This window comes from Manis javanica, chromosome 8 (assembly GCF_040802235.1).
Source record: "Manis javanica isolate MJ-LG chromosome 8, MJ_LKY, whole genome shotgun sequence".
In the NCBI taxonomy this organism is placed as follows: domain Eukaryota; kingdom Metazoa; phylum Chordata; class Mammalia; order Pholidota; family Manidae; genus Manis; species Manis javanica.
Genome location: NC_133163.1, coordinates 108134314 through 108149621, shown reverse-complemented (window position 1 = coordinate 108149621; position 15308 = coordinate 108134314). Strand labels below are relative to the sequence as shown.

Genomic DNA, 15308 nt, shown 5'->3' with positions numbered 1-15308 from the left:
CGTAAAATGTCTTACCTTTTAACTCAGTTCTTCTTTTGGGGATCCGTCTAAAAGAAGTAAGTGCAGATTCTATCAAAGACTTACGTACATTTCAAAAACAAATAAAGGTATCCATTGCAGTTTTATTTAAAATAGCAAAAAGTTTTAAACAGCCCAAGTGCTCCCACAATAAGAGAGTATCATGGAATGTTCTGCAGTCATTGAAAAGTCAAGTTTTTCAGTGTTCACACTATACTGTTTAACTGACAGAAACTATGTATATAACTGTGCACATGGTATAGTCCAAATTAGTTCAAAATATACAACTAGATAGGAGATAGACTGAAATATTAATAGTTACTGTAGGTAGTTGAATATGATTGAACTTTTCTTTATCCATTTTTTATTCTCAGTTTTCTAGAAATGTATTATTTTTATAGTCATAAAAATGTTTTTCTGTTTTCTTGTCAAACTAAGATTGCAGTTTCTTTGTGAGACCATTCTCTTTAGTTGAACTTTGACGGCATTTGTTGGGGTATAGTCAGGATGACCTTTATATTCTATTTTAGGTTTTGCTTATTTGTGTGCTTGTTTATTCAGTTTTACAACGATGGCAAATTAGTGACATGCTTGTTTATAACCCATTTCTCCTTTCATGGCTATTAATGATGGTCCATTACAATATTCGCTGGGCTAGAATAATAATAATTGAATAGTGATATCTCTAATGGATATATGGGACAGAGAGTTAGACTAGGAAGGGATTCTGAAATTTGCTGTCCCTTTTAAATAGAATGCAAGTCCTTTGAGGGCCAGGGACAGCACTTAACTCTGCATATTTTTATACTTTGTTCCTTCTTGTAAAATATTGGGCATGAGCTGCTATTTATTAAATTTAAAGGTGTTAAGCTATTTTGTGTTATTATCAAGAGTTATACAGTGTTGGGGGTTTTTTCTTTTCTCTTCCTAAATTCTTATGCTGAGGATAATTCTAATGTCAGACCATGTTGTTCAAGGGTCAACTGGATATCTGGTATTTCAATAATATTTACCAATATTATAACCTATTTCTATGCATATGCATTTATGTCTACTGTTTTATTCTAAAAGCAATGTTTTGGTTTTACATCTTTGCTTTTAATTTTTATTAAAAAATAGATCATTGTGTTTCTATTCCTAGTCAGCATTTACTTATCTTCCCTAAATACTGGTTAAAAGTCAGCTCTCTTAAATGCCTATCCTGTATGTACTTAGCCCTATGCCATTCTATTTTGTATGTCTTTCCCCACCATTGTCTACTCTGAACTATCCATCATATGTAATTGAACATGTATTTTAAAGAATATTTAATCGATTTTAAGTAGTTTATATTCCTGTTACTAGTTTTAAAAGTGAATGAGTTTATTTTTAATAGACTTATGATGGTTTGTTCTCCATTGTACTCCCAACTTAAAATCTCTAAATTGCTGTGGCTAGACCGTTGCTGATTGTCCTTTCCCTTCTATGATAGTGGCCCCTAAAAGAGTGAATTGTTTTCCTTCTCAGTCTAAAACAATTGTAACATCTTTTCCAAAGCAGAGTCCACAAGCTTCCATTGTTCTTGTGATGAAAAAATTACATTTAATCAGATGACCCAAAAACCTTATTTTACTTCCTGTTTATGTGAGTCTATATTTTGTTTGACAGCATGATTCTGGAACAGAGTGCACTCCAGGAGAATCTAAGAATTTAGGACAAAAGGAAAATGGCAATTACATCATGTATGCAAGAGCAACATCCGGGGACAAACTTAACAACAATAAATTCTCACTCTGTAGTATTAGAAATATAAGCCAAGTTCTTGAGAAGAAAAGAAACAACTGTTTTGTTGGTATGTATACTTTCCCAACATTTTATTCTGAATATTTTCATTCAGAAAATTTGAGAGAATTATATAGTGAACACTCATGTATACATCACTTATATATATATTATTTATTTATTTATTTATTTATTTAATTTTTGAAGAACATTGTTTACTATGCTCTGCCCTTCACCAAGTACCCCCCACCACACCCCATTACAGTCACTATCCATCAGTGTAGAATCACTACTTGTCTTCCCTGTGTTGCACAGCCCTCCCCATGCCCCCCCCTACATGCTAATTATACATACTAATCGTAATACCCCCTTTCTCTCCCCTCAACCCCCCCATATCCCTCCCTTCCCACCCATCCTCCTCAGTCCCTTTCCCTTTGGTAACTGTTAATCCATTCTTGGATTCTGTGATTCTGCTGCTGTTTTGTTCCTTCAGTTTCCCTTTATTCTTATACTCCACATATGAGTGAAATCATTTAATACTTGTCTTTCTCTACCTGGCTTATTTCACTGAGCATAATACCCTTTAGCTCCATCCATGTTGTTGCAAATGGTAGGATTTCTTTTCTTCTTATGGCCGAATAATATTCCATTGTATATATGTACCACATCTTCTTTATCCATTCATCTACTGATGGACATTTAGGTTGCTTCCAATTCTTGGCTATTGTAAATAGAGTTGCGATAAACATAGGGGTGCATCTGTTATTTTCAAACTGGGCTACTGCATTCTTAGGGTAAATTCCTAGAAGTGGAATTACTGGGTCAAATGGTATGTCTATTTTGAGCTTTTTGAGGAACCTCCATACTGCTTTCCACAATGGTTGAACTAATTTACATTCCCACCAGCAGTGTAGGAGGGTTCCCCTTTCTCCACACCCTGGCCAGCATTTATTGTTGTTTGTCTTTTGGATGGTGGTGATCCTAACTGGTGTGAAGTGATATCTCATTGTGGCTTTAATTTGCATTTCTCTGATGACTAGAGATGTGGAGCATCTTTTAATGTGTCTGTTGGGCATCTGAATTTCTTCTTTGGAGAAGTGTCTGTTCAGATCCTGTGCCCATTTTTTAATTGGATTATTTGCAATTTGTTTGTTGAGGTGAGTGAGCTCTTCATGTATTTTGGATGTCAACCCTTTATTGGATCTGTCGTTTATGAATATATTCTCCCATACTGTAGGATGCCTTTTTGTTCTACTGATGGTGACCTTTGCTGTACAGAAACTTTTCAGTTTGATATAGTCCCACTTGTTCATTTTTGTTTTTGTTTCCCTTGCCCAGGGAGATAATGTTCATGAAGAAGTTGTTCATGTTTATGTCCAAGAGATTGTTGCCTATGTTTCTTAGAATTTTATGGTTTCATGACTTACATTCAGGCCTTTGATCCATTTTTAATTTAGTTTTTGTATGGGGTTAGACAATGATCCAGTTTCATTCTCTTACATGTAGCTGTCCAGTTTTGCCAACACCAGCTGTTGAAGACGCTGTCATTTCCCCATTGTATGTCCATGGCTCCTTTATTGTATATTAATTGATGATATATGTTTGGGTTAATATCTGGGCTCTCTATCCTGTTCCACTGGTCTGTGGGTCTTTTCTTATGCCAGTACCAAATTGTCTTGATTACTGTGTCTTTGTAGTAGAGTTTTAAGTTGGGAAGCGAGTTCCCCCCTGCTTTATTCTTCCTCCTCAGGATTGCTTTGGCTATTTGGGGTCTTTTGCGATTCCATATGAATTTTAAAAGTATTTTTTGCAGTTCATTGAAGAATGCTGTTGGTATTTTGATAGGGTTTGCATTGAATCTATAGATTGCTTTAGTCAGGATGGCCATTTTGACAATATTAATTCTTCCTAGCCAGGAGCATGGGATGAGTTTCCATTTATTAGTGTCCTCTTTAATTTCTCTTAAGAGTGTCTTGTAGTTTCCAGGGTATAGGTCTTTCACTTTCTTGGTTAGGTTTATTCCTAGGTATTTTATTCTTTTTGATGCAATTGTGAATGAAGTTTTTTTCCTGATTTCTCTTTCTGCTAGTTTATTGTTAGTATATAGGAATGCAACAGATTTCTGTGTATTAATTTTGTATCCAACAATTTTGCTGAATTCAGATGTTAGTTTTAGTAGTTTTGGAGTGGAGTCTTTAGGATTTTTATGTACAATATCATGTCATCTACAAATAGTGACGGTTTGACTTCTTCTTTACCAATCTGGATGCCTTGTATTTCTTTGTTTTGTCTGATTGCTGTGGCTAGGAGATAATATTTTTAAGATTCATCCAAGCTGTAGCATTTATCAGGATGCCATTCTTTTTTAATATCTGAATACTAGTGCATTGTATGGCTATGCCACATTTTGTTTATCCGTTCATCTGTCATGCCTCTCTCGTGGCATTTAATACGTTCTAAATATTCTACCTTGTATTATATTTGTTTGGGTCCTAGTCCTATTTCACAAGGTTTTAAGTTACTTTAGGGTAAGCAGTGAGGCCTGCTCACCTTGAGAGCACTCAAAAAAGGGTTAAACAGGACTGCAAAGGAGAAAGATTTGGGGAAGATTTCCAGGTAAGTGTGGTCTTTTGAGTTTTTAGCTGGATTTTTTTTTAATTGAGGTATAATTGACAACATATGGCATTTGATTTTCATTGAAATTTATGTAGAGATAATTTAGATTCATATGCAGTTGTAAGAAATAACAGAGATTCCATTTACCCTTCACCCAGTTCCCCTCAATTGTAATATCTTGAGAAAGTGTACAGTATAATATCACAACCAGAATATTGACATTGATATTATCCACAGATCTTATTCAGATTTCCCCATTCTTTCTTGTTCTCATATCTGTGTGTATGTGTGTTTAGTTCTGTTCAGTTTTATTAAATGTAGGTTTATGTATCTTATCACCAGTCAGGATATACAGAACAGTTCCATCACCAAAGGAACCCTCAGTGTTGTCCTTTTATAACCACACCCACCTCCCTCCTGCTGTCCCTCACCTGCCCCACTAAACTATTCTCCATTTCTAAAAGTTTGTCACTTCAAAAATGTTACATAAATGGAATCATGTAATATATAATCTTTTGGGATTGACTTTTTCCCACTCAGTATAATTTCCTGAAGATTCTCCCAGAATTTTGCCTTTATAGCTTGTTCGTTTTTATTGCTGAGTATTATTCTATGGAATGTATGTACCACAGTTTGTTTAACCATTCAGTTGTTAAAGGACATGTAGGCTATTTTGAGTTTTTGCCTATTATGAATAAAACAGCTATAAATATTTGCATACAGTATTTTTAATGTGAACATAAGCTTTTATTGCTCTGTAATAAATGTCCCCAAGTCCAGTTCATGGATCATGTAGTGATTGTTTTTATTTATATGAAACTGACATGTTTTCTAAAGTGCTATACTAGTTGACATTCCTTCAGCTGTGTATGAGTAATCTAATTTCTCATCCTTGCTAACTTTTGGTATTTTTATTATTTTTATTTTATCCATTCTGATTGCTGTATAGTAATATCTTGTGGATATAATTTGTATTTTTCTGGTGACTCATGATGTTGACTATCTTTTCATATGTTTATTTGCCATCTGTATATCTTCTCTGGTGAAATGTCCATGTTTCTTGACCATTTATAATTTTCTTTTTTTGCACTGAGTTTTGAGAGTTCTTTATATAGTGTAGATACTAATCATTTGTCAGATATTGGTCTGCAAATATTTTCTCCTAGTCTGTCGCTTGTCTTTTCATCCTCTTCAGAGTCTTTCCCAGAGCAAAAGTTAAAGTTCAATGAGGTTCAAATTACTAATTTTTACTTTCCTTGTTTGGCTTTTCTTTTAAAAGGACAGCTCAAAAATTATATTGATGTTATTGTTTTGTTACTGTTGTTATCAGTGGTAGTTTTTCTAAAGCTTTAGTAGAAAAGTACTACATAGATTCCTCATTTGTAAGCTAGGTTTTTACAATAAATGTTCTGATTGAAGTTGACTTTTTAAAATGAGCATACTACTTTATAGGTGTTATGGGAAGGAAATTTTTTCTTAAATTCTAATGAGGTATGTACCTGTTAACATTTTTTGCATTTAAGCATCACCATATATTTTTACGCCGTTAGGAAATAGCTGCTTTGAAGTAATACTTCTATATGAAATGAAAATTAATGTGTAGTGAATTATGTCAAAGGTTTTCTATCATTTTTCCTTGTCTCCTAAATTACGTATCATGTGAATTAGAAAATGATTATTACTAGATTTCAGAAAAAATCTTATATACTTAGTATATATGTGCATATACATGCTTCTAGTTTTAGAGAATAAAGAGGTGGTATAAAATGAAAGGGAGGGATGGACTTGAGTTACCTCTGAGATTTCCTTTAATATTTAAGGATAAGAATGAGCTTTCTGAATATAAAACTAATCTTTCTAGAATATTTTTTTAATTCAGATGTGCCTTTTTTGGGTCTCTGTGTTTGAAATGTGTTCTCTTCTACTTACTTAGTTTGCGATTTGAAGCCTGTACAACAACTGTTTCCCACATTGATTTGATGTAGCAAAAGAAAAGAACACCAGATTTTAAATCTAGGAGACCTGGGGTTAGTCTGTGTTGTGTCCATACTGGGGCACAAGTCACAAACTCTTTGGAAGTTAGTTTTCTTTTCTGTAAAACGAAGACATTTTATATTATCATTTCCCTGAAGATGCTAAAGCTCTGTGATTTTATGATCTTACGAAGAGTAGCATTCCTGTTCTAATTTTAAACTTCAAAGACAAAGTCAAAGAACTTTAAAAGAGAACCTAAAAATTGTTCTAAAATTATTCACTATGTTTACACCAAGAAGTCTAACCTTAATGAACCAAGATTTGACCCAATACTATTAGGCTCTCTGGGAATAGAGAAGTTATAAATAGTACATGGTTCTTCTCTTAAGGAGCTTGGACTAGCTGAGGAGCAAAACTAATGTACATTTTTAAAAGATTACTTTTCAACTAGGATACAATCAGCCAAACAGAATGTGGGAAATTCCATAGGACAGAATGACCTAATTTCTTTAACAAATAAATAGTGTGAAAATAAAAACAGAAAGGAATCTGTTATATTATTAAAGGAACTCAAGACACATGTCAACCAAAAGCAACCGTGGGAAAAGGGGTTGGAGGAAACTTGTGTGGAACTTGGTTCAAGTAAACCAAATATAAAGAGACAGCTGAGGAAAATTAAATGTGGACAGGCTGTTAGATGCTATTAAACATTGTTAATTTCGTTAGATGGTATATGGTGTTATGGTTAGATTTTAAGAAGAAAAAACTCTTAGATTCATCCTGGAGTGTTTATGAGAACAAAAGATTATGCTTGATTGATTACAGCATATTGTTGATAGTTGTTAAAGCTAAGTGATTGGCAAATGAGATTTCATTTTATTTAATTATTTATTCTATATATTTTGAAATTTTGTAACAAAAAAAGATTTAATTTTTTCTCTGGCTGGTGAAGCACTAATGAAATTTGTATTTGTGTACTATTAATAGTGCAGTTGTTCAATAAAACTCAGTGGTGGTGTGGCATAAAAAGAATGTTACCACTTCTAGGAGGGGCCAAATCCCCTCACTATACAGATTAAGAAATTGAGGTTCAAGAAAAGGGAGTTGACTTGCCTGTGGCTATATTGCTAGTCAGTGACTGAGCCACTGTTTGAGTTAGGTCTCCTAACTTCCAGATTCCTAGTTTGTTCTACTTTTCTTACTCATCAAAGTTTTCCTTGCTCTCTTTTTATGAGGCTCTGCAGAGGTTGTGAATTTTAAATAAAATTTATGTGTGTGCATGATGCTTACACTGTCTTCTTTATTTTTATCAGAATCTGGCCAACCTATATGTGGAAATGGAATGGTAGAGCAAGGTGAGGAATGTGACTGTGGCTATAGTGACCAATGTAAGGATGAGTGCTGCTATGATGCAAACCAGCCAGAGGGGAAAAAATGCAAACTGAAGCCTGGGAAGCAGTGCAGGTACCTTGCCAATTCAAGCAATGTCTATTTTCCTGTAAAGTCCCCTGAAGGCAGTTATGACAGATTTAAAACTGAGATTAAGAGAGCATATGGGTTTGAAACTTTGTTTTTATTTATTGTTTTGTTTTATTTGTTTTTCTGGGGTAGCCTTGCTTAGTGCACTGCTGTTGGCAGATTGAACTCCTTGTAATCTGTGTGATGAGTGTTAACAAAGGACATGCAAATTGTAATCTGTGTGGTGAGTGTTAACAAAGGATATGCAAAGGATGCTCAGTAAAATGCACATTATTTCATTCCTAACTTTAAAAATGTGACCATTGCCCATATATTTAAGAATCATAACTTTATGGGAACCAATGTCTATGGCTTCTTCATATCTCCGTAGTTAAACTTTGTTTCCTTCTGTTAATCTGTCTCATGTCAGTTTGGTTCTTAGACCAGCTAGAAGAACCTCCAGGGATAGAGGAGATTTCTTCCTCCCCAACAGCATTAACATGCCTGTTTAACGCATGACTAGCCTTCAAGTTGTTTTTACTATATTGTGTCCTCTTTGTATTTGCAAAGATTAAGGAATTCCTAATTGTACCCACATTTGCAATAAATTTAATTCCTATTCATTCTCTGTACCTCTCAAGGATGAGGATGGATTAAAAAAAAAATCTTAACTTTAAATATTTAGGTAGTATGGATTCCATAGTCTTATGACTTAGTGTCTTATAATTATTTCACCTGTCGAATTACTAAGGTAGTGATATATATAAGCAACAGAATAGTGTTTGTATAATACTTTTTAAGTGGCTGAGCTGTGTCTTCTAGTTTGATTTTAGTATGTAAATGTGAGAGACATTGATAAATTGACTACTATATGATATTACTGTGAAAAACACTAATAACTTGCCTAATATTAAATCCATTTTCTATCATAGCCTTTCACTGAAAGCAAATAGAGTGAGAATGCTGAATATATAGTGTGTCTTGATTATAAAAACAAGGCACTTAATCACTTTCCTTCACTTATTAGAACATTGAAATTTAGGAGCCTTTTCTTCCAGTATTTGAAGTTGTATGCCAGTAACGGACTTACCGTTTAAAAGATGAGATTTACTACTTAAAGTTAAGACCCATATCTGTGTATATAGGAAATATCCTAGTGTTTTCTTAAATCACAGTAATGTTTCTTTTAGTCCAAGTCAAGGTCCCTGTTGTACAGCACAGTGTGCATTCAAGTCAAAAACTGAGAAGTGTCGGGATGATTCTGACTGTGCAAAAGAAGGAATATGTAATGGCGTCACAGCTCTCTGCCCAGCGTCTGATCCTAAACCAAACTTTACAGACTGTAATAGGCACACACAAGTGTGCATTAATGGGGTAAGCATCTGATTTATGTTTCTTATTTAGTTTTATAAAATTCTTTTTCACAATACTTGTTTAATGATACTTAAAGCTGCAGCGTTAAAGTAATTAATCTTGGTCCCTATTTGAAGGATACACCGATCAGTTTCCCCACAAAGCCCCGAGTGTGTTCTGTGGTGTAAGTGCCTGGTGGCATTTGGTCACCTACTGACGGCCTTTCATCTTTCCACTGCATGTATTCGATATTCTCTAGAGAAAAGTAGGTGTACAACTAGGTATGTGACTTTGTCTGTGCTATGTTTAAGTGTTGTAAACTAATATTTTAAAAGCCTAAATGAAAGAACTCTTCTGGTCATGTTCTTGAAATGAGAAGCCTTTAAAGCTTTCTTGTCTAAATGTTACTTTCTTCTACATGAGGAGAATTTCATTTTTCTCTTATAAAGGAGGCACACCAACATAAAGTTGTTGCTGCGCTAACCTCTTTTCTCTGTTTTAGTTTTGTTTAGATTTTTTTTCAGCTGCCATTTCTTTAGGATTTACGACCTTATTTGCACTTAATTCTTTTTCAACTGTGTTTATATGATCCATATCTGATATTAATTTTTTTCCTACTTGTATTTCTACTTAATTGTTTTAGCATTAGAGGCTTATGTCTATCTGTTACTGAGAACAATAGGTTTGACTGTGCAGGCGTTAAATAATGGGTGTTTTATTTTTCTTTCAGCAATGTGCAGGGTCTATCTGTGAGAAATACGGCTTGGAGGAGTGTACCTGTGCCAGTTCTGACAGCAAAGATGATAAGGAGTTATGCCATGTCTGCTGTATGAAGAAGAGTAAGGCTTTTAAAATACAAGAGAATAAAATATTTTAAAAAACCTTATTTTCTCTTAAATTTAACTGTTAAACTGTGATACACAGTTTGAACAGATAATTTCCAGTTAAACCGATTCTCTTGAGAAATCTTTAAATGTAGCATAGGATTGTATTTCTAGCATTATGGTCCCTACGGTGTTTTTAAAATGATAAACTAGACGAAAATCTGCCAGTTTTATGGCAGTAATTAATATAAATACTCTTAGAAGGTTTTAAAATCATTGTAGCAGTAAGGCAAGAGTTGCTGGTTATTTATTTATATTGTAACAATTAAAGTCAATTGCCAGTAAATAGTGTTGTCCAGCCTAACTATTAAAAGTCCCTAGAACATGTCCTGGTAATGATTTTAGGTAGTTTTCCCTTTTTTTCCCTCTGTCTTTGACTAGCCTGGTAGGAAATCTGATCTTCAACTTATATTTGGCCCTTCTTTTCCAGTGGAGCCATCAACTTGTGCCAGTACAGGGTCTGTGCAGTGGAACAAGCACTTCATTGGTCGAACCATCACCCTGCAACCTGGATCCCCTTGCAATGATTTTAGAGGCTACTGTGATGTTTTCATGCGGTGCAGACTGGTAGATGCTGATGGCCCTCTAGCTAGGCTTAAAAAAGCAATTTTTAGTCCAGAGCTCTATGAAAACATTGCTGAATGGATTGTGGTAAGTATAGTTTTTGTTAATAAAGAAATCTTATCTTAAATGGTTTGATTGTAATTATACTTGACCAGAGGTCACCAGTGTTATGAAAAAATCACTTCTTTCCTGTATGGGCTGGAATTACATTATCTGAAGAACTGAGTTTTCAAGTTCAGGTATCTCCAGGTATTTTTGTCTTCTGAAGTGATCAGAATCTCCACATGTGTGTAGTTTATAGATGCTTGGTAGTGATGGGAGTCATTCTGTTTTAACTCTGCTCACTGGTTCATGCCCTGATTGGTTACTTTCTCCTTTGTTGGTACCTATGATTAGGGCCTTTTTGTAGGAGTTTTTCCTCAGGTGTTTTGGAAAGCGCTGCTTGCTTTTTATACTTTTCCCTGTCTCAGTATGACAGATAACCGGCTGTGCATTCTACTTTGCTGAACCGGAGAGATGAGAGATTCGTTGTTTTCTGAAGGCTTTTTCTGATGTTACAGTATAATTTCTGAGTCTTCATCTTGTCTGTGATAGGAAATGTTGGACAGGGTAAGATCAAATACAGAGCCATTTGTAGATTATGCACCTTTACCCAACATAAATCCATTGAAATGTATTATTTTTCAGTCCAGATTTCTCCAAGTTGTACAGATGTTGAATTACCTGAAATTTTCTTAAAAGACTGCTGAGAATGACTATCTTAAGTCACTTAAATATTCATGTTCCTAAGTGATTGTGTTAAAATATCAGTAGGAAACTGTAAGTGGTGTATATGAAAATGTGCTATATCTGAACTGAATGAGTCTGCTTTGGAAATGGACATAGAACTCAGATTCTCCTTCCCAAATTATTTCTTACATTGTGTGTGTGTGTTCAGGACTGAGGATGTCTTAAAAGCAAACAAGAAAATGATCTATGTGGGTTTGTCACCCCTTTTGGTACTCATGTAATAATAATGTACAATAAAAATATTGGGAATATCTCCAGCATTGAAATGGTGTTTTTATACATAGGAAGAATAATGCTTTGCATGTTAGAATATGTAGTTTTTAGATTTGTAATGGCTATGTAGTGGGAGGATTGTTGAAATTGGATTTAGGAGACTTAGGTTTTAAACCAAGTAATTGGGCAATGGATTTAACATAGGTCTCCTTAAAACATGATATGTTAACTCGTTTTTGTACTTCTGTGCTTGGTGCAATAACAGGTAATCAGAAAAACCTGTTATGCTAAATGGCCTTCCAGCACTGTGATGAAGTGGAAAGAATACAGGCTTGGAAATGATGCAAGGATTCACTTCAGATCAGCCTCTGGCATTTGTCAATTCTATAACTTCCAAGTAGCTTACCTTTCTTGACACTTTACTGTCCTGTTTTCAACTTAGATCCAGTACTTTTTTCTTTTTTCTGGTTATCTCTAATAATAGTAAGTTGAGATTTGTATACTTGTGCACTATAGAGGATAGTGTATTTAAAAAAATCTGCTAATAGAGATCTTAGAGTTGGGTTCTACTAAGTATATGTTGCACCAGATATTTTAGGTTTTCTAGATAGTAGTCATAGCAGCTAAAACTATTTTTTCATTTTTCTCCATTATCTCTAATATTGACTCATTTAGAATTTCAAAGCTTTTATTCCTATTTTAAAATATTTAATAGGATGATTTAATTTTTTTTTAAATTTTAGAGTTTAGATATTTTAGATTTCAGGATTGAGTGAAATGCTTCTTACAGTGAGTTAGCAATATGACATCTTTTCCTTGTACTCTGGAACTGTTAATCAGGCGCTTTTAGATTTATGTTTTCCTCAAGTGAGTATAGATTGCTTTTGTTTTATATTGTTGATACTCACATCCCTCTTTTTGAAATATGGCCCACATGCCTGAAGTGTACCACTGAGCTGTTGCTGCATATGTGTCCCCGGGTCAAACTGTAAGATAACAGACAACCAGTTCATTATAACTTACTTCTTTTATTTGAGTCACATGCACAGCTCACTTGCAAAGCAGATAGCTTGTTAAATTAATAGCTCATGCTTTGGTGTTTCGTCATATCAGGGAAGTGCCCTTCTATTTAGTAATATAGTTTACTAGGATGCTTTGGTGTCAGAGCTGTGAAAGGGATGAGGGGTTAGCTTCACTGCTTTTCCTTTTCAGTGGGACTGGTTGCTTTTTGTCTCCTTTCTGTAGCATACTATGGCATCTTTTTTCCTCATGTGGGGTAGAACAATATATATGGAAAAGAATGAACTTAATAGTTGAGACTAGGACATGAATTACTGATTGCTGCTGGAAATGATGTGATAAAGACTTTTACTTTCTTTCCTGGGGAAAAGTTGTTTTTGACAGCAGTTTTTTGAACATTAAAAAAAGTACATTCATTATATTTTCTGAATGCCTACTGGGTATCTGGCAAGGAAATAATGATAAACATCTCTTGGGTTTATCAAAGAGTCATCTAGTCATCACCAGTAATTCTTTTGAGACCTTATATCATTTTCTTTTATTTAAATGGGGTGGAGGGCATTGGTAATTCTTTTTCAGTTTCTTCTATAATTACTGATGTTCAGATTTTATACATCTTTTATGTTAGGTTTGATGTTGTAGAAAATCATTTTAGACCTTGATTTTTTTCAAATTGATCATTGTATTTCCCCTTTTAAAATAATTGCTTTTGTGACTTTTTTCTTTTTAATTTGTTCAGATTTATCTAGTTTTCCTTATTATTTGGACAAAAATCAACCATATTTCTTACTCTAAATGAATTTCTGTTCTCATAATTTGCTCTAATTTTATGAACCTAAGAATTAAGTATCTGGTATTCTTTATGAAAGATTTAGAGCAGTATTTCCCAAGTGCTTTCACAGAACACTAGCTCCATGGGTTTGGTGGTCAAATGAATCTGGAAAACTTTGCGTACTGAGGTTCCCTTAGAGATTTGTGAGAATATTGTGAGAAGTCCTGCAATAAAACTCAACTTCATTTCCAAACTTACCTGACACCCCAGAAACCGTTATTCATGTAAGACTTGTTAAACCCTAATTATCCTTAGAAGTCACTTCAGGGAACATTTGTGAAGAGCAGTTCTTCACCCTGTTTGTATGTAAGAATCACCTTCTGGCTTAAGGTAATTAACTCAGAATCTCCTGGGATGGGTCCTGAGTCCCTGGGTCTTTTAAAAGCTCCCCAGCTATTGCTGATGAGGAGCCAGGGTTGAAAAACCAACCATTTGTATAAAACTGGTTGGCAAACTATGGCTCATGAGCCAAATCCAGCCCATCACCTGTTTTTGTATGGCTAAGAAACTAGGAATGGTTTCATATTTTTAAGTAGCTGAAAGAAATAAAAAAATACTATCAAAATAATATTTCTTTGAAAATTATATAAAATTCAAATTTCAGTGTCCATACATAATGATTTATTGGAACATGGCCACACAACCACTTTGTTATGTATTGTCTATGGCTGTAATTGCAGTGGAGACTGTACGATGCCACAAAGCCTAAATTACTTATCTTGCCTTTTATGGGAAATATTTGCCAACCCCTGACCTAGAGTAATGGATCTTAAAGTGCAGTCCCCTGACCAACAGCAATCAGTATCACCTGGGAACTTGACAGAATGCAGATTACCAGGCCCCACCTAGAGTTAGTAGGTGATGATGCATGCTGAAATTTGGGAACCATTTTTTTTTTAACTCTTTGCAATGTAATGATTCTCTTTTAAAATACTTGTAACAGAAATGTTATACTTTATCATCCTGGTGTGTTGAAAATGGAAGGTGGTCGTGTGCCTCTACAGCCATTCATTGCCTAATAGAATAACCACATAGATATCATTTATGCAGCTGGAAAAACAAAGACACAGTATTGCCGATGATAGAGGATTAAAGATGGCGGCGTTAGAGGAGAGACAGAGACACAGTATTGCCATAGGACTTAGCATACTGTAAGGCTTCTGTATACATTTGGTAGATGGATGACGCAGGTTTCTTAAATGAGACCCGCAGTAAGTCTAGAGTGCATTTGTGGAGAGTGAGCATTGTTAACATTGGAACATTCACTGTAAGGGTTACAGATGGTTGACTTTTTTGGGAGATCTTTAAAAACGGTACAGACTATCTTTTGTCTTAAAGATACTTGAATTCATGTCTCATTCCTTATCCCTCAAGAGTTGTTTTGGGTGACACCTGCCATTTTTGTTCATTTAGATTATTAAATAAAAAAACTTGTAATTAGTACATGTAGATTTTGACTTACTATTTTGTCACTTTTACTTCTTGTTTTCCTTTGTGTTCTTCTGGCCAGGTAAATGAATGTGTTGAACAAAATCTGTGTGTTTTTTGTATAGAATTATTTTCTCTGACTTAATTTAGAGCTTGTTAAACTTCAAGACCGATTTTTAAACTTTTGGGTATCTTCTCTTTGTCTCTTAAATTTCACTTAACACCCTGGTATCTATGAAAGACAAGAGCATGGTGTATAATTTACACTCATTAAATGTTTGTATAAATGGCAGCTCTCTCCTTTCCTTCAGACTCTAACAAGTGCACAAATTATGATCTTTTCTTCTGAGATGAAACACATATTTTATGTTTATTAGCCTGATTGGTATTCTTTGCCT

At 34.5% G+C, this 15308-nt stretch overlaps 1 protein-coding gene across 3 annotated transcripts in view; it reads left to right on the top strand.

Annotated features, from left to right (window-relative positions):
• The window catches only part of ADAM10 (ADAM metallopeptidase domain 10), a 145270-nt gene that overhangs the window by 123727 nt on the left and 6235 nt on the right, over positions 1–15308 (top strand). For all 3 annotated transcript variants that reach the window (XM_017654155.3, XM_037020967.2, XM_073211907.1), the window contains 5 exons: positions 1666–1849; positions 7683–7833; positions 9018–9201; positions 9911–10019; positions 10495–10715. In XM_017654155.3, coding sequence (XP_017509644.3) covers positions 1666–1849; positions 7683–7833; positions 9018–9201; positions 9911–10019; positions 10495–10715 — 849 coding nt within the window. The remainder of the gene's footprint in view (positions 1–1665; positions 1850–7682; positions 7834–9017; positions 9202–9910; positions 10020–10494; positions 10716–15308) is intronic.